The sequence below is a fragment of the Phyllobates terribilis genome, unplaced genomic scaffold (genome assembly GCF_046119375.1).
Source record: "Phyllobates terribilis strain yellow unplaced genomic scaffold, ASM4611937v1 Scaffold_4__5_contigs__length_816908805, whole genome shotgun sequence".
Classification (NCBI taxonomy): Eukaryota; Metazoa; Chordata; class Amphibia; order Anura; family Dendrobatidae; genus Phyllobates; species Phyllobates terribilis.
This window is the reverse complement of record NW_027362764.1, coordinates 563,657,007-563,675,885: the sequence shown is the minus strand read 5'-3', so window position 1 is coordinate 563,675,885 and position 18,879 is coordinate 563,657,007. Positions and strand designations below refer to the sequence as shown.

The following is an 18,879-nucleotide window of genomic DNA, read 5'->3' as shown; positions in this document are numbered from 1 at the left end:
GAAGAAACACTCTGCAAGCAGAGATTTCCCATGCTGAGCTCGAAAAGCAGCAAATTTGAATATCTCTGCAATGGCGCAATGCAGCACAAAAATTAAAAGTGCATCTGAATCTGAAAGGTGAGGGATTTTTTATTTAACTCGGGTTTTTTTTTTTTTTTAAGCAAGTGACTTGTTCTCTGTAAGCAGTATTTTTTTAAAAAAAGGGGTTTTCCCATCTCCAAGATCCTATCCCAATATGTAGTAGGTATATTAAAATATTAGCAAATACTTCTGATTAGAAATGAAGTATAGTTCCTCTAATTCGCTATGTTGTTTACCCCATATCCAGGGCATTGCTGTAGCTTAGGTATCCATGGTTACACCCACTAACAACTGTCATTATGAGTGTTCATAACCATAGATACCTAAGCTACTGCAATGCCCTGCACATGGGGTAAGCAACATAACAAATCACAAGAACAATACTACATTTCTAATTGTAGGTATTTGCTAATATTACAACTACTATATATTAGGATAGGATATTGGAGATGGTAATACCCCTTTCAAGCTTCGAAGCTCCTGCATAGGTAAGTGAGAAATCTTTTGTTGCCCTCACTTACCACAAGGGACGTACTTTGAAGTTTGCATACTATATTCACATTGAAGTAAGAGAGAAAAAACAAAATGCATTTACCTCCTGAACATGGCTGCTACAGGGTATTATCAGAAGTCTGTCTCTGTGGTAAGTTTACCGTTTGAGATACTTTGTATTAAAATAAATAATCAGAAATTGTTTGTGAACGTCCACGTCTAGAATTGAAGGCTGCAGAGTTCTATTGGTGTGATTTTAGGAATAGTATAGTGCTGACATGTTTTTATTTTTACTGCTCCATATGTTTTTTGCTCTGAAGCAATGAGGTACTGTAGCTGTGGTGTCATGTTTTCTATTGTCCCTTTCACCTCATTTATATATGTTTTTTGGTTTAAAATATTTAGGCAGATTTATGAGAAATGAATGCTAAATGGGCAATGTTATTGCTAGAGATGCTTGTGATGACACAAGACTTGCAACTACATTTAGCAAACACATATTTACTCTTCTAACTGTGATCATGGTAATTATTTTTTCATATACATGCACACGCACGCACGAACACACACACACACACACACACACACACACACACACACACACACACACACTCACACACGCTCTTGAGCCCGTTCTACGCCTTGGTGGCGAGCATTTTTTATTGGTATATGGCCCCCTTCCCGGTATGCGCTGGCCCCTGTCCCACGCCCCCATCTGGAGGCCGGGGGAGGAGTGTGGCGCCGGAGTATGAGCGTGCACATACCGTGCTGTCTGGCGCCATTTTGCTGAAGGCACACTGCAAATGTGTCTTCACTAAGATGGCGCCGGATAGCGCGCTATGTTCATGCGCCAATTCAGACGCCACCACTCCTGCCCCAGCCTCTGACCTGAACAGAGGCTCCGTCGCAACACTCCTCCCAGTCAGGTAAATATGTAAAGCATGGCGCTGGAGATCGCGGTATGCGTTCAGTGCCTACACATACAGTGCCTACAAGTAGTATTCAACCCCCTGCAGATTTAGCTGGTTTGATAAGATGCAAATAAGTTAGAGCCTTCAAACTGCAAACGAGAGTAGGATTTATGAACAGAAGCCTAAATCTTACAAACCAAAAAGTTATGTTGCACAGTTGAATTTTATTAAATTTTAAACATAAAAGTGTGGGTCAATTATTATTCAACCCCTATGTTTAATATTTTGTGGAATAACCCTTGTTTGCAATTACAGCTAATAATCGTCTTTTATAAGACCTGATCAGGCCGGCACAGGTCTGTGGAGTTATCTTGGCCCACTCCTCCATGGAGATCTTCTCCAAGTTATCTAGGTTCTTTGGGTGTCTCATGTGGACTTTATTCTTGAGCTCCTTCCACAAGTTTTCAATTGGGTTAAGGTCAGGAGACTGACTAGGCCACTCCAACACCTTGACTTTTTCCCTCTTGAACCAGGCCTTGGTTTTCTTGGCTGTGTGCTTTGGGTCGTTGTCTTGTTGGAAGATGAAATTACGACCCATCTTAAGATCCTTGATGGAGGAGCGGAGGTTCTTGGCCAAAATCTCCAGGTAGGCCGTGCTATCCATCTTTCCATGGATGCGGACCAGATGGCCAGGCCCCTTGGCTGAGAAACAGCCCCACAGCATGATGCTGCCACCACCATGCTTGACTGTAGGGATGGTATTCTTGGGGTCGTATGCAGTGCCATCCAGTCTCCAAACGTCACGTGTGTGGTTGGCACCAAAGATCTCGATCTTGGTCTCATCAGACCATAGAACCTTGAACCAGTCTGTCTCAGAGTCCTCCAAGTGATCATGAGCAAACTGTAGACGAGCCTTGATATGACGCTTTGAAAGTAAAGGTACCTTACGGGCTCGTCTGGAACAGAGACCATTGCGGTGGAGTACGTTACTTATGGTATTGACTGAAGCCAATGTCCCCACTGCCATGAGATCTTCCCGGAGTTCCTTCCTTGTTGTCCTTGGGTTAGCCTTGACTCTTCGGACAAGCCTGGCCTCGGCACGGGAGGACACTTTCAAAGGCTGTCCAGGCCGTGGAAGGCTAACAGTAGTTCCATAAGCCTTCCACTTACGGATGATGCTCCCAACAGTGGAGACAGGTAGGCCCAACTCCTTGGAAAGGGTTTTGTACCCCTTGCCAGCCTTGTGACCCTCCACGATCTTGTCTCTGATGGCCTTGGAATGCTCCTTTGTCTTTCCCATGTTGACCATGTCTGAGTGCTGTTCACAAGTTTGGGGAGGGTCTTAAATAGTCTGAAAAGGCTGGCAAAAGAGATCTTTAATCCACACATGTGAAGCTCATTATTCTTGGTGCCTGAACTACTTCTTAATACTTTAGGGGGACCAAACAGAATTCTTGTGGTTTGAGGGGTTGAATAATAAATGACACTCTGAATTAACTTTTAACGTTTTAAAAAAAAAACAAAAAAACAAAAAACAAAACAATATTTGCTGCAGTGCATTTCCCACTTCCAGGCTGATCTACAGTACAAATGTCACAATGCCAAGTTAATTCCGCATGTGTCAACCAGCTAAATCTGCAGGGGGTTGAATACTACTTGTAGGCACTGTACCGCGATCTCTAGCTCCATATACTCCTCGTACCTGTAACGGCTGGATGCGTTCTTCTGTCTGGAGCCAGACTGTGCAGGAGTGGGTAACTAATTTTCCCGAGGGACCAAATGAGATGCTGTGCCTGACTGACTGTGGAGGGTCAAACTAACTGGTCAAACTTAATTCTGCTTATTGTTTTATATAAATTTTCATCACTTAATATTGAGCAGAAATAAGTCTGCTGATAAGTTATTGCTGCTAATATATAGGGCTTTTTGTAACATGTATTCTTACCTGTAGCAGCTAATCCAAACCATATGATTTACTGCTTTTTATAAAGTTTATATGAAGCAGTAAATCATATCGCTCCTGTTTTTCAACCCTTTCAGTATGTTTAACAGCTCCCAATACAATGATGCTCTACAGTCCCCACCCAGTGTGATGTCTCTAAATATTATGATGTCACCACACAGCCCTTCTACCCAGTAGGCCGTCCCCCCCGCAGAGCCTCACTACCCAGTAGGCCTTCCCCCCCGCAGAGCCTCACTACCCAGTAGGCCTTCCCCCCCGCAGAGCCTCACTACCCAGTAGGCCTTCCCCCCCCCCCCCCGCAGAGCCTCACTACCCAGTAGGCCTTCCCCCCCCCCCCCCGCAGAGCCTCACTACCCAGTAGGCCTTGCCCACCTGCAGAGCCTCACTACCCAGTAGGCCTTCCCCCCCCGCAGAGCCTCACTACCCAGTAGGCCTTCCCCCCGCAGAGCCTCACTACCCAGTAGGCCTTCCCCACCCGCAGAGCCTCACTACCCAGTAGGCCTTCCCCACCCAGAGCCTCACTACCCAGTAGGCCTTCCCCCCGCAGAGCCTCACTACCCAGTAGGCCTTCCCCCCCACGCAGAGCCTCACTACCCAGTAGGCCTTCCCCCCACGCAGAGCCTCACTACCCAGTAGGCCTTCCCCCCACGCAGAGCCTCACTACCCAGTAGGCCTTCCCCCCACGCAGAGCCTCACTACCCAGTAGGCCTTCCCCACCCGCAGAGCCTCACTACCCAGTAGGCCTTCCCCACCCGCAGAGCCTCACTACCCAGTAGGCCTTCCCCACCCGCAGAGCCTCACTACCCAGTAGGCCTTCCCCACCCGCAGAGCCTCACTACCCAGTAGGCCTTCCCCACCCGCAGAGCCTCACTACCCAGTAGGCCTTCCCCACCCGCAGAGCCTCACTACCCAGTAGGCCTTCCCCACCCGCAGAGCCTCACTACCCAGTAGGCCTTCCCCACCCGCAGAGCCTCACTACCCAGTAGGCCTTCCCCACCCGCAGAGCCTCACTACCCAGTAGGCCTTCCCCACCCGCAGAGCCTCACTACCCAGTAGGCCTTCCCCACCCGCAGAGCCTCACTACCCAGTAGGCCTTCCCCACCCGCAGAGCCTCACTACCCAGTAGGCCTTCCCCACCCGCAGAGCCTCACTACCCAGTAGGCCTTCCCCACCCGCAGAGCCTCACTACCCAGTAGGCCTTCCCCACCCGCAGGGCCTCACTACTCAGTAGGCCTTCCCCACCCGCAGGGCCTCACTACCCAGTAGGCCTTCCCCACCCGCAGGGCCTCACTACCCAGTAGGCTGTCCCCCCCCCCGCAGAGCCTCACTACCCAGTAGGCTGTCCCCCCCCCCCCCCCCAGAGCCTCACTACCCAGTAGGCCGCCCCCCCCCCCCCCACCCGCAGAGCCTCACTACCCAGTAGGCCGTCCCCACCCCACCCCCCCACCCGCAGAGCCTCACTACCCAGTAGGCCGTCCCCCCCCCGCAGGGCCTCACTACCCAGTAGGCCGTCCCCCCCCCGCAGGGCCTCACTACCCAGTAGGCCGTCCCCCCCCCGCAGAGCCTCACTACCCAGTAGGCCGTCCCCCACCCGCAGAGCCTCACTACCCAGTAGGCCGTCCCCCACCCGCAGAGCCTCACTACCCAGTAGGCCGTCCCCCACCCGCAGAGCCTCACTACCCAGTAGGCCGTCCCCACCCCACCCCCCCGCAGAGCCTCACTACCCAGTAGGACGTCCCCCCCCCCCCCGCAGAGCCTCACTACCCAGTAGGCCGTCCCCCCCCCCCCCCCCGCAGAGCCTCACTACCCAGTAGGCCGTTCCCCCCCCCCGCAGAGCCTCACTACCCAGTAGGCTGTCCCCCCCCCCCCCCGCAGAGCCTCACTACCCAGTAGGCTGTCCCCCCCCCCCCCCCCCAGAGCCTCACTACCCAGTAGGCCGCCCCCCCCCCCCCCCACCCGCAGAGCCTCACTACCCAGTAGGCCGTCCCCACCCCACCCCCCCACCCGCAGAGCCTCACTACCCAGTAGGACGTCCCCCCCCACACCCGCAGAGCCTCACTACCCAGTAGGACGTCTGGCTGCATCTGGCAGCTGCGGACGCACAGAACAGCTGATTGTTGGTGCCAGGTGTCCGACCCGAACAGGTCTCACATTGATGACCCACTGTATCTGTAAACTAATTCCTTTAATATATACATTGAAACATTGTTACACACAATTTTGGGCAATTTTTTTTGTGTGTATATTTATTTATTTTGTGCCCATAAAAATAATTACTCAGAAATTTAGGGCACCAATAATAAAATTTGTCTGCAATAAGATGAGGCTTTGTACTGCTACATTGAGGAAAGAATGAATAAAAAAAAGCTATGCTCACTAAAATAATGTGACTTGATGTATTAATATAAAAAAAATTAATGACTGCCAAATATTATATATGTACATCATTCACTCATATCATGAAACCCTGGATTATACACACACACACACACGACTGGACACTGAACTAGTAATATGCACGCACACGAGATACTTGGAAAGACGGAACTAGTAATATGCATGTGAGATATCGGACGCTACGCTGGCGATGGGTGCGTGAGATATCGGACGCTGCACTGGGTGCGTGAGATATCGGACGCCGCAGTAGACGGACAGGTTATACTCCGTTCATTCTCCTGGTGTCTTGCTGTGGAGCAGATGTTACTTATTTGTGTTGATAGTTATTGCCTGACAGAATGAGGTTGTCGCGGCATCTGCCTTTTCCTAAAATTAGACCATGTCTGTTGAACAAAGGGAGGTCCTAATCTCTAGTAATGTGCAGGTGTGGAGAAAAAACAAAACTGCACATCTTCTAGAAACCGTCAGGGTTACACAGCTGCTATTGTGTGCCTGTAAGGATGTGAAGCATTGCTTTATATACTTTCATGGTTACGCCTCATGGCCTGTTATGTATAAACTAATATTGCTTTTTTTATGGGGGGAAAAAAGTGAATTGTCTGTCGTGTATCATTTTTGAGCGTGTACTCCTACTGGAGGTGGACACTCAGATGTAGTAGACTGTGCCTGAGTGTCCGCCTCCAGTAGGCATATATGCCCTAAAATGATGCACGGCCGAGTGCATGTTCGCTCTGCCGGCACCATTATAGTCAATAGCCCCGTCGGTGAATCATGTTTTGGTGTGGAGGGTTTGGACGCAATCACCGATGAGACCCATGAACGTTCAGAAAAGCGTAATGTGAAGGCACCCTTAGTATTGTACCAAGATTTCTTTTTCTGACCGTATGTGACGTGATTGACACACAGCAGGACATACAGAAATGTAATTCTAATCATGAGATATTGATTTTAGCACCCTCTGTCCTATTGGCCTTCCTTTTGATTTACAAGAATCTCATCAACTTTTTTTTTTTCCTATTAATAGCATGGAGGATGATGCTCTTTCACCTTGTTTCTTCATTCACAAATAGAGGAAAGCTTCCTCCATACAGATGCTAGAACAGCAGGTGTGTTGCTCTTTCCGGTGTTATCAAGCTGTCCTCTTTACGTGTTTTCCTTCTTTCCTGTGTCTTTTAACCTTGTAGATTCAGAAGCAGGACACACAAGTGAGAACTGGGGCGAGCGATTAACTCCTCCTTACAGCACATATGCAGGTAAACTTGTGTATATCCTCTCGATATGTTGTTGCTTTTTGTTTGTTTTTATTTTTTAATTGTTTTTTCTCTTGGAGATGAATCAGATTTAGAGTAAGGGTTTTTTGGTTTTGTTTTTTTTCTGTTTACATGAAATCCCATTGACTGTTCTGCTCAGTAAATTGACGGGGTTGTCTGAACTATGTATAAAGTAGGGTAGAAATCTTATATGCCAACACATAACTCAGAATCCCAACAGTGTGTATGTTTTCATACTCCAGTCAGTTGTGATCTCATCAGATTTGGATACTTGTAGTCATGTGCCGACCGCTTTCTGTTCTACTTAATCATTTTGGACCATTGAAAAGAAGCGGAAGAGAAAGTGATCAGCATGTGATTGGCAAGTAAGCAAATCTGATATGAGAGATCAGGAGATGATCGACTGGGGTGTGAAACAGAGCAGAATCCTAACAGTGTATATGTTATGTATTAGCATATTAGACTCCTTTCTTATTTTATACATGGCCCAGACAACATTTTAATTTTGTGTGAAGTCTGATTATGAAAAAATACCGACATGAGTGTCTAGCATTTTGGAAAAACATGACACTTCTTAAAGGGTGTATATATAGGATATTATGTCTGTAGAGGACAGTTACGAAGTGAAAAACATCTCCTATTTCTGCCCTTTTTAGCCTACTGAACACTAAAGGTGCATTAAATGTCTGTTGGACAAAATTATGTTTGCCCATCAGCTATTTCTCCTAACTCCCACCAATACTCCTGCTTGGCCCAGCATGTATGATCTCTATGGAGGAGTATGCCATAATGAGACTTCTTTGACTGTGGCTTATCTAGCAGAAGACCAAAAGCATTTAGTGTTTGAATTCCGGTGCGTAATTCTTCTTTCCCCTCATCTTTCAGCAACTAACCAGGATGTCCCCATACATATTAAATGGTCAGCTGGTCCCGCCCCGATCGGGTATGGCTGACTTGTTTATGGGGGCTTTTAAGAACGAACTGAAAAGTACATTGGATAAGAGAATTGTTAGATTCCAGACTAGACACAGACTCTTGGGGCACAGTCAGACAGCTGTATTACACGGACAACGATTGCTGTCACGTCCTCCTGACTCGAGTGTGACAGCATGCATTTCTTTTTATGCAGCTGTCACGCTCGCTCGGTCAGTAGAGCTGCTGGCCAGTCCATGCACTGCGATGCAGTCTTCGTCCGTGTTATGCAGCCTTTTGATTGTACCCTTATAATTTTCTCGATGGAAAAGGATGGAATAAAGGAGTAAGTAGAGCATGCAGTTTGTGATGATTTTTAAGGGATTCGACTATTTCTCTTTGCTCCTGTCAACAGTCTCAATAGAGCGAAGTGGTCGGCATGTGAAACAAAGCGGAATGAATATACCATGGAATTAATATATTACTCGCCTTTGGGTTTCAGAGTGTTAAACTTTTGCTAGATTTTTATGTACATGACTTGGACAGCCCCTTTTCATGGGTGATGAGAAACATCTTGTTCACCAAAAGCACTGCTAGTCATGCCCCTGCTAGAGTCCTTTCTAGCTGGATGACATGCAGAGGTTGCTCTTGGCACCCACTAATCAAACTATGTATTGTTACCTTTTATAAATGGTTGCGTTTTTGTTTTTTTAACTTTCACTTGTGATTTGGGCCCTACTGGTTTCCCATTAGTTGTAAATACCCAATTATTACTGATAAATATCAATTCCACAATCCTTATGTATAGGCATCGCATACATATAGGCAGGGACGGAGATACACAAATTCTGTATTCTGACTTAATCAAGTATGCAGGTACTTGCATAAACATGAGGCATTACTTGATCACTAGCTCCACAATTGAGGTACTTGTGCGTAAAAGTTCATGGGGTATGAATACTTTTTCAAGGCACTGTATGACACCGAACAGCTTTCTGCTATTCTTTACAAATGCTCTCATGCCCATCCCACCAGGCTCCACACACTGATTTTTCTTATTTTTGTAAACTGATGAGTCTGGCGTACAGGAGTAACGTTTTTGATATTCTTTCCCCGCCCATCCCTATCCTTTCCTGTATCATGTAAGACATGTATATACACATTTATTTGTATATGTGTTGTCCTCTTCATTCCCTTGTTCCACAACCCCCGAAATGTACAATTTAGAATGGAGCCATCTTCAAATAGGGTATCTGCAAAGATATTAAACGCTTTTTTTTTTTTAATTGTATATAAACCTGTGACTACTGAATGCTTGCCTGGCTACAGGCCTCATACCAGCAGGGAGGCAGCTCTTTATACTCGCAGATTCAGAGGCATCCCTTACTGTAGATGGGCTGTGGGCCTGTACACATCAGCATCTCTTCCATCTTCCATTACTTTGTGGAACTGAATCATTTATCTGCAACGCACTGTAGGCAGATATTTGACCTTCACTATGCTGGACCAAGTGTTTGAGGCTGCGATTGTAATAATAAAATAAAAATATTAGATTGGAACAATCCTTGTGGTGTGTGCATGCATTAGATGTACAAATGAATGAGTGTATATTTCATTGTTGGTTAGAAGAAAAACAGTAGTTACGAACACTCCTGAAGCATAGTTCGCTCAGCATATTAGCCCAAATCGCGTGCCAGCAGGACACGAATAGACTTCCTGCACTTATGTAAGATTGTGCTGTACACTGGTCTGCCGTTAATGAGATGGGGCTGATCTCCTCTCCAAAGCCCAGAGGCAGTAGCAGGAGTCTCCTCCTTCGGCAGTTGCTAATGGCTCAATTACAACTGTGATCCCACCATCATCTGTTGAAACTACACCAAGACTCTATGCAGATCACTGCTAATACTGATCTATGTCTTCTATACATGCATTCGCTTATGTACAGTTATGTGCAAAATCGGAAAAGCTCAATCCTCATTTATTTCCATATACACAAAGGCACTGGCAGCACTGCACATTCAATTCCAAATGAAAACATGAACAAAATATACATTTTTTTAAACTGAAATTTACTAAAACTGAATAATAGGCTGCTAAAAAAAAAGTCAGTGTCTGCATTTTAATTTACATACTCAAATATTTAAAGTATAAACTGCAACTTGTTTACAGACTTTGCTTTTTTTTTAACACCTTCACTCCAAGCCTGTTTTCACCTTCATGACCAGGCCAAATTTAACAATTCTGCCCAGTGTCATTTTATAAGGTAATAACTCTGGAACGCTTCAACGGATCCCACTGATTCTGAGATTGTTTTTTCGTGACATATTGTACTTCATGGTGGTGGTAAAAATTTCTTTGCTATGACTTTTGTTTATTTGTGATAAAATCCGAAATTTAAGGAAAATTTAGCAATTTTCAAACTTTTAATAGTTATGCCCTTAAATCAGAGTTGTCATACAAAATACTTAATAAAATTTACTTTACATCAGCACATTTTTGAAACCTAATTTTTTTTTTTTTGAGGGGGGGGGGGATTTAGAAGGGTTGAAAGTTGACCAGCGAATTCTCATTTTTACAACAACATTTACAAAATCATTATTTTTTTAGGGTCCACATCACATTTGAAGTGACTTTGAGGGATCTATATAACAGAAAATACCCAAAAGTGACACCATTCTAAAAACTGCACCCCCTTAAGGTTCTCAAAACCACATTCAAGAAGTTTATTAACCCTTCAGGTGCTTCACAGGAATTAATGGAATGTGGAAGGAAAAAAATGAACATTTTTTAGCTTTTTTTTTCACAAAAATTTTACTTTACTCCCAATTTTTTTTTATTCTCACAAGTGTAACAGAAGAAATTGGACCCCAAAATTATTTGCAACTTCTTCTGAGCACGCAGATACCCCATATGTGGAGGGAAAGTACTGTTTGGGTGCACGACTTGGCTCGGTAAGGAAGGAGTGACGTTTTGAAACGCAGACTTTGATGGAACAGTCTGCGTGTGTCATGCTACGTTTGGAGAGCCCCTGATGTGCCTAAACAGTGTAAAGCCCACACAAGTGACCCCATTTTGGAAACTACACCCCTCAAGGAATGTATATAAATGTGTGGTGAGCACCTTGAACCCTTAGGTGCTTGAGTTTTATAACATAGAGCCGTGAAAATGAATAAAATGACATTTTTCCCACAAATGTTTAACCCAATTTTCAATAATATAGCAGTAGAAAATGAATTTATTGTGCAATTTGTTGTGCAATTCCTCCTGATTACACAGATACCTCATATGTGGTCGAAAACTACTTTTGAGGCACAGTGCAAAGCTCAGAAAAGAAGGAGCACCATATTGGAGTTCAGATTTTGCTGGACTGGTTTGAGGGTGCAATGTCACACTGACAGAGCCCCTGAGGTTCCAGAACAGCAGAACCCCCTCATAAGTGACCCCATTTACAAACTACACCTCTCAATGAACTCTAGGGCTGCAGTGATCATATTGTCACCACCGGTGTGTCACAGAATTTTATGCCATTGGGCAGTGAAGAAAGAATAATTAAATTTTTACCACCAAAATTTTGTTTTGGGCTTCAGATTATACATTTTCACACTGGGAAATGGATAAAAATAGCACCAAAATTTGTCCCACAATTTCTGCTGAATGTAGAAGTACCCCATATGTGGCTGTTCAGTACTGCTTAGCCACACAGCGAGACTCTGGAGGGACAGTGATATTTGCCCCCTGGAGCGCAGATTTTCCTAGAATGGTTTGCGTACTCCATACACAGAGCCCCAAAGTGCTAGAAGAGCAGAATCCCTCCCTTAAGTGACCCCATTTTGGAAATTATACCCCCTTGGGAATTTATCTACAGGTATACTGACTATTTTGACTCCATGGGTGTTTTCCAAAAACAAGCAGCAGCGGATGTTGCTTTGTGAAAATTCCAAACTGTGGTTGTAGTTACTAGTATGTTGTAGTGACCTGTAAGTTGTGCCCAGCTCATGCTTCTGGAGACACACACCTGTAAATTAGGAGAGCTCTCATCGCTACAGAAATGCCAAACATGTGAATGCTAATTGTGATTTAGGCACACTGGGGCTCAGAAGGGAGGGGTCATTTGGATTTGGGAGCACAGAATTTGCTGGATTTCTTTTGGAGGGCGAAGAGCCATAGCACATTTCCAGAGCTTTTGGGTTACCAGTAACCTGGAAGCCCCTATATTTCTGTTAACAGATGATGGACCTGAGTTGGGACTTGCTTTTTTTGTGGATAGAGTTGAAGCTTTTATTGGGAACATTTTACATAACGTTTGGGGATCACATTTATCCTGCGCTCTGCGCTGAGCACTTACATCGAGGTTTCCATCTAAATCTCCCGAGTGACGTGATTCAGATGAAACTCCCGAGGGATCCATTCACTATAATGAAGCAGCAGAGTTACTCTGGACTCCATCTGGCCTCTGTTCAGCATTGTCCTTTTCAGAAGTGCGCAAAACTGTGGCCGACGGCGCTTTTATGCACGCCTAAAAAGACTGATTCCGCCGGATCTAAGGCCAGGCGGCGTCCAGTGTCTCCACCTGCCTCATTACAGGGAATCTTCCAACTGAGGTTCCATCTAAATCATGCATTTCAGAGATTTACACCAAAACACCGGTGTAACCACTTAGTGCAGGATAAATGTGAGCCGAGCCTTACTGCGATCTTTGGGAGGCAGAATGAACAAATGAACAGCAGGTGCAGAATTGGTTCTATTTATTTTTTACACCTTTCCTCATGCGGTATAAGTGACTTTATTCTTCGGGTCGGTGCGATTACAGCAATACCAGATTTATGTAGTTTTTTTTATATTTGGATGGTGTCACACACTAAAAGATGCTTTTATTGTTATGCTTTATAAACTGTCAGTACTGCACTGATACACAAACTTGATATACCATGTTCTGAGCTTGGTGTAATAAGTTTGCTAGCTCTGGTGATCCGGATGTCCTTATGACAACATCGGGTCACCATGGAAACTATCGACCCCTCGCAATGATGGTCGTGGGGGCGCCAATCGGAGAGCAGAATGGGCTCCCGTCCACTGCCTGCCTTCTATATGCTGCGATCGCAGAATTTAGGGGGTTAAGCTGCTGGAAGCGGTGCAGGGACCCTCATGGCAGTGAGTGCTGGGTGTCAGCTGTCATATCAGCTGAACACCCAGCGGCGATCGCCCGCGTACAGCCTCCTGTGCACGGGCGATTGCCATGACTTATATATACTGCATTGGTCAGGAAGTACTTCCTGACCATGACGTGTGTGTATATCACACAGGGTCAACAAAATATGAACAAGAGTAAACGGGGGGGGTACCTTTCCTATAGTCAATAATATGTATTAAAGGGAATCTGTCATCCGGTTTTTGCCAACTACTTTGAGAGCAGCATAATGTAGAGACAGAGATCCTGATTCCAGTGAGATGTCACTTACTGGGCTGCTTAGTGATGTTTTGATAAAAAGCACTTTTATCAGCAGTGGATTATCATTAGAGGTCTAGTAAACCTAGCTCTGAGCTCAATACTCTGATAACTACTAGGTCTGCAGCAGATAAGTTTTTTTTATTAAAATGACATAAAGCAGCTCAGTTAGTGGCACATTGCTGTAGTCCAGGTCTCTGTTTCTATGTTATATATAGTGTAGGAAAAACCTGGTGACATTCCCTTTAAAAGTGATTTACACCTGAGTTTGTGGCAGGGACATCCAGCCATCATACTCAGATGTTCTGAAACTTATCCAGGCATCCTCTGGCTGAGTACATAGGTTATACATGATTAGTACACTTTTCCCATCTTGTATCCATGCAGGTCTTGAAGGTCTTTTAGGATGTTTCCAAGTTAATATAACTTTTTTGCATAATATAGCAATATTTTCAACAGGAGCACCTACATGAATCTCCATAAATTCAAGAGTTTCCCTCACTTCCAGAAGATAAGCATTACTGTTCCATCACCTATTAGACATCTTGGATATTTTGCAGATCCCAACTTGTTCACTTTATACACCTGTAAGTGGGTATAAAAAATCCTATTGAAAAACTTAACTTGTATGAGTATAGCCCGATCACTGACAAATGGGAGATCGGGCTATCAATTATACTGCTACAGTCCTCTTCTCATATATCTATTATAACCACCCTACATCGCTGCAGAACTTTTTTATTATAAGAACAAAATTTCCATCTAGATGATTTTAAACGCTGGGCAATAGTTTAGCTAGGCCGTGTGAGATGGTGAGATTAAGAGATGTCGCCAGTCCCCCAAGCTGTGCTCCGAGTGTGTGCCACAATTGATATTCTCTGAGCGATGAATGGTCTGGAAGGTTATGGACTGTAACTACTGGGATGTGCGGAGCATACAAGAGTGTGATCTCTAGCAATGTAGCATAACACATTCACGTCACGTACTTATCAGTTATATGAACGACATGAACAAATATTGTTCTCGATCACCATTAATTTGTATTTTATTCATAAAAGATATTTGAGAAGGCCCAGCATGTTTTAGAATTGATGATTATCCGAAGGTTTATGAATGATCCTTTACTGCACTTTTCAGAGAAAGAAGGGCCGGAGAAGAAAAAAATGAAAAAAGAGCCCGGAAGTAAGAAATCTACTCCCGTCAATATCCTTTTTGGTTACCCCTTATCTGAGCGTAAGCAGATGGCTCTCCTCATGCAGATGACTGCCAGAGACAACAGCCCAGGTAAAGTCTACTAAGCTCTGCAATGTGAATACATCTGATTGTTCTGTGGTGATGGACAGGCTGCTGTATCAGTGAGTGGCCGGGAGGGGGGATACTCCTTATATCTGTGGTCTCTGCTGTATTATTTTTTCCCTCAATGTTTTGTAATATGCTGCTGTTACATAGGGCACCAGAAAATCTGATATTACTGGGCTGTACTGTGCAAATAGAAAATAAACCTCTTCCCTGATACCACCATTGCCTGGTGGTGGTTGATAAATGGGTTATTACATCTTGACAACCCACAATCCTATTTACTGTATGTATGCTTTAGAGATTGGGGGAGCACCTAGTCACAAACCCTTTTGTGGCTCTCTAATATCTCCTCTTCATGTGAGTAGGCACTGTGTAAAATTCTGTCTGCTTGACTAACCGTGGCCAGTTTTTGCTCTTATTTTATTCTTGTTTTTTATTTTGTATAAATCCACCATATTGTTCCAGAGATCTGGGCCTTTATATTTCATGCAGTTTTTTATGGTCTTTACCAAAAGGGCGTGGTTCACTGGATTCCCTGGGGCCGTGTCTTTAGGATGCTCTAAATGATCACCCTGAAGTAACGCCTCCTTAGCAAAGACTATAAAAAATAGCACTAAATTAAAAGGCCCATATCTCTGACGCCGTATGGCAGATTTAAAAAGAATACGGAGTAGAACTGTGGGAATGAAATCAAATAAAAGCCAAAAGAGCTGCTTCTGCTATGGTAACAGGTCCACTATAAAATTCTGTAGCCACAGCTTTTCAGTATTCCAAAGAGGCCATGTGAATTAAAGGGTGGCTTGTTTTTGTTTTTTCTGTCTCAGGAAGTCTGTTAAATTAACAATGGTCTTTTCCAGCTATTTGTATGTGTATTGACACCTCTATATGTAACATCTTATTGGCGCTTTGACATATACCCAAAAAAACAATCATTGTATTAAAAAAATGTTACCTTTCGGGATCAATCAGATGTGAGCTAAAAATTACTGAAAATCCCTAAATATGCTGGATTAATTCACATGTTCCATGTACAGGATTAATGTTTTCACACATGTATCCACAGATTCTACCCCAAATCACCCTTCACAAACAACACCAACTCAGAAAAAAACTCCAACATCCTCCACAAGGCAAAAGGACAAAGTTAATAAAAGAAATGAGCGTGGAGAAACTCCATTGCACATGGCAGCTATACGAGGAGACATAAGTCAAGTAAAGGAACTTATTCGACTAGGCGCAAATGTCAAGGTTAAGGATTTTGCAGGCAAGTCTAAAGAAATGCTTGTACAGAAGTTTTTGGAAATTGGATATTATCATTATTTCCAAAATAACAAGTTATCCGCTATCTCTAGGATGGGTGATGGCTTGCTGATTGCTGGTGACTGACTGTGGGAACCTCCAGCTATCCAGAGAACGGGGCTTTGAGCCTTGTCTTGAATGGCATGGAGGAGCGCAGGCTCAGCCTCCTCTCCATTCATTGTCAATGGGACTTCTGTAAATATTCGAGTGCAGTGCTCAGTTATTTCTAGCGGACCACCATAGACAATCTTGGTATCGTTGGGGGTTCCAGTGTTCAGATCCCAGCAGTCAGCAAGTTATTTCATATCCTTTAAATTAGGGATGACTTGTTAATTTGGGAATAACCTTTTTGAGTGAGTGTATGGTATAGAAAATATATGGAAATTCAGTTTTCATTGGAAATGTAGTTGTTCCCATCCATGTCTTGCATATCTGCTCAATTTAAGCATTTGCGAACTGCAGTTATTTCTGCGCAAAATTTTAGGACATTCTGCCAAACACTTAAACGGTGATTTCATCAAGTCACGAGAAAAAAAAATTGGTGTAAAATGCTTTGAAAAGGCGCCAAATTTTTGTGTGACGTGGAGTTGCGCAAAAATGTTTCATCTTTCATAGTTTTACACCAGTTTTAAGGATGTCTGCCAAAATGGGCAGAGCTGCTGTGCAGTCGGGTCGACTTGTGGCTATGCCTGCCTGTTAAACTGCTGGCAATTTTGCAGAATTTATGGCAGAAATGCTACTCCTGTTATTGACTGGAGTAGCATTCATGACGAGATGCACGCCACTGAGAAGATGCATCGAATTCAATGCCAGTCTTAATGAATCGACACCAAAGTGTTTTATTTTTTCTATTCAGCGTATTAACAGCTACCTGGTATAGAACTGCATCTGTAATGCCATTTACATAGGAGTCGGTGTTTGTTTTTTTTGTTAAATCCGTGTGTGTTTCCCTAGGGGTGTTGGCGTATAATACTGGTGAATAGTTTTGGTTTTAAAACCATTAAAGTAACTTAATAATTGTGAGGAAATTCACTCTTTTAAGGTTGGACGCCTCTACATGAAGCTTGTAACATGGGATATTATGATGTTGCAAAACTTTTGATAGCAGCAGGAGCTGATGTGAATACGCAAGGGCTCGATGATGATACACCCCTTCACGATGCAGCAAGCAGTGGGCACAGAGACGTAAGTAATTCCAGGGTTTCCTTTTTTCTCATGAGATTTACGTCTTTGGTTTTGTCGCAGATTGTGTCCTATTTGAGAAGGAAGAATAGAACGGTTTCGTCTGGCCAAATAAACACTTTGATGGAACCTGAAGTCACTTTTTGACGTGCAATGGAACTGAATGGGGGGGGGGCGGGGGTTTCAGTTACTTTCAGGTTTTTAGAGAAGTTTTGTGAAGGGGTCCTCAAAAAAAAAAAAAAAAAAAAAGCCTAAGGCTGTGTGCCCACTATGCGTTTAAGTTTTTCCGCAGCGGCAATTCCGCTGCAGCAACGCTTAAAAAACGCTTGGTAGAAGGCCTGCCATGTTTCCCAATGATAATCCGCATGTGCTGTGCACATGCTGCGGAAATTTCCGCTGTGGATTATCATTGCGGAAAAATCTGCAGCACTAGCATCATTTTGCGGAAGCGCTGCGTTTTTGCCGCCAATGTATTGCATTGAATCGCATAATATCCGCATCACTACATGTGCACATGCGGATATCATACGGTTCAATGTGCGGATGGTACCTGGGTTTGGAGGAGAGTCTCCTCTTCTCCAGACCCGGGTACCATAGTACCTGTAAAAAAAAAATAAATAAATAAATAAATATTATACTTGCCTTCTGATGGCCCCCGGTCTCCATAGCGATCCGTCCTGGCTCGCCGGCAGCTCGCAATGGTCTAAAAGGACCTACCATGACGTCATTTAGTCATGTGACGCGTCATGCGACCACTGACGTCGGCGGTTGCGTGACCCGTCACATGACTAAATGACGTCATTGCAGGTCCTGCTAGCCACCGGGGACGCCGGATGGATCGGATAAGGACACCGGGGGCCATCAAAAGGCAAGTATAATATTTATTTTTTACCATTCTTTTACGGTCACACTATATAAATCCATGCCGGTTTCATGGATTTATATAGTGTGACCAAGTTGTCAAGCACTTTCCAAGTGATGCTAAAATCGCTTGGAAAGCGCTTGGTAACCCGCATGCGGAAATGCATGTGAAGAACGCTTCACATCCGCTTGTCCCTGGCAGGAAAAACGCATGTACAATCCACATGTACAATCCGCATGTACAATCCGCATGTACAATCCGCATGCTTTTTTTCTGCCAGGGAGATGCAGAAACACTCAGGAAAAATCCGGAGCATTTCTGCATCGTGGGCACTTGTCATTTTTAGGTTGTTTTTCAATTGGATAATGCTTGAAATAATTTTTGGAGGAGGAGTTTTTTTTTTTTTTTTGCCTCCTGAAGCTCTTTCATTGGACAGTGCCTAGTTTGGAGTGCAATAAATCCATTAAGAGCTGCATAAAAAAAACATGAACTTTTTTTTTTTTTTGACCTTCTCAAACTCTTTCCGCACATTGCTTAAATATTGCTGCTTAAAAATATATCTGCTTAAAAAGTGGTCTGGAAAACCTCAACAATATTCATAAGCTTCAATATACTATTATGTATTCCACTGTATGCTTGTGATAGGTTTTTGTTATGATATTGTATGTCTACCCATAAGATACGATAATTAAGTTAAAGGGGTTGTACACTACTATTTAAAATATGTCAAAGCGTTTTTATGATGAAAAGCAAATTCTTTATAA

The 18,879-nt window shown here is 43.9% G+C and overlaps 1 protein-coding gene across 3 annotated transcripts in view; it reads left to right on the top strand.

The window, feature by feature from the left end:
- ANKRD12 (ankyrin repeat domain 12) overlaps positions 1–18,879 on the top strand; it is a 130,827-nt gene that overhangs the window by 64,018 nt on the left and 47,930 nt on the right. For all 3 annotated transcript variants that reach the window (XM_073679043.1, XM_073679044.1, XM_073679042.1), the window contains exons 4-7: positions 7,029–7,097; positions 14,611–14,757; positions 15,836–16,036; positions 17,114–17,256. In XM_073679043.1, coding sequence (XP_073535144.1) covers positions 7,029–7,097; positions 14,611–14,757; positions 15,836–16,036; positions 17,114–17,256 — 560 coding nt within the window. The remainder of the gene's footprint in view (positions 1–7,028; positions 7,098–14,610; positions 14,758–15,835; positions 16,037–17,113; positions 17,257–18,879) is intronic.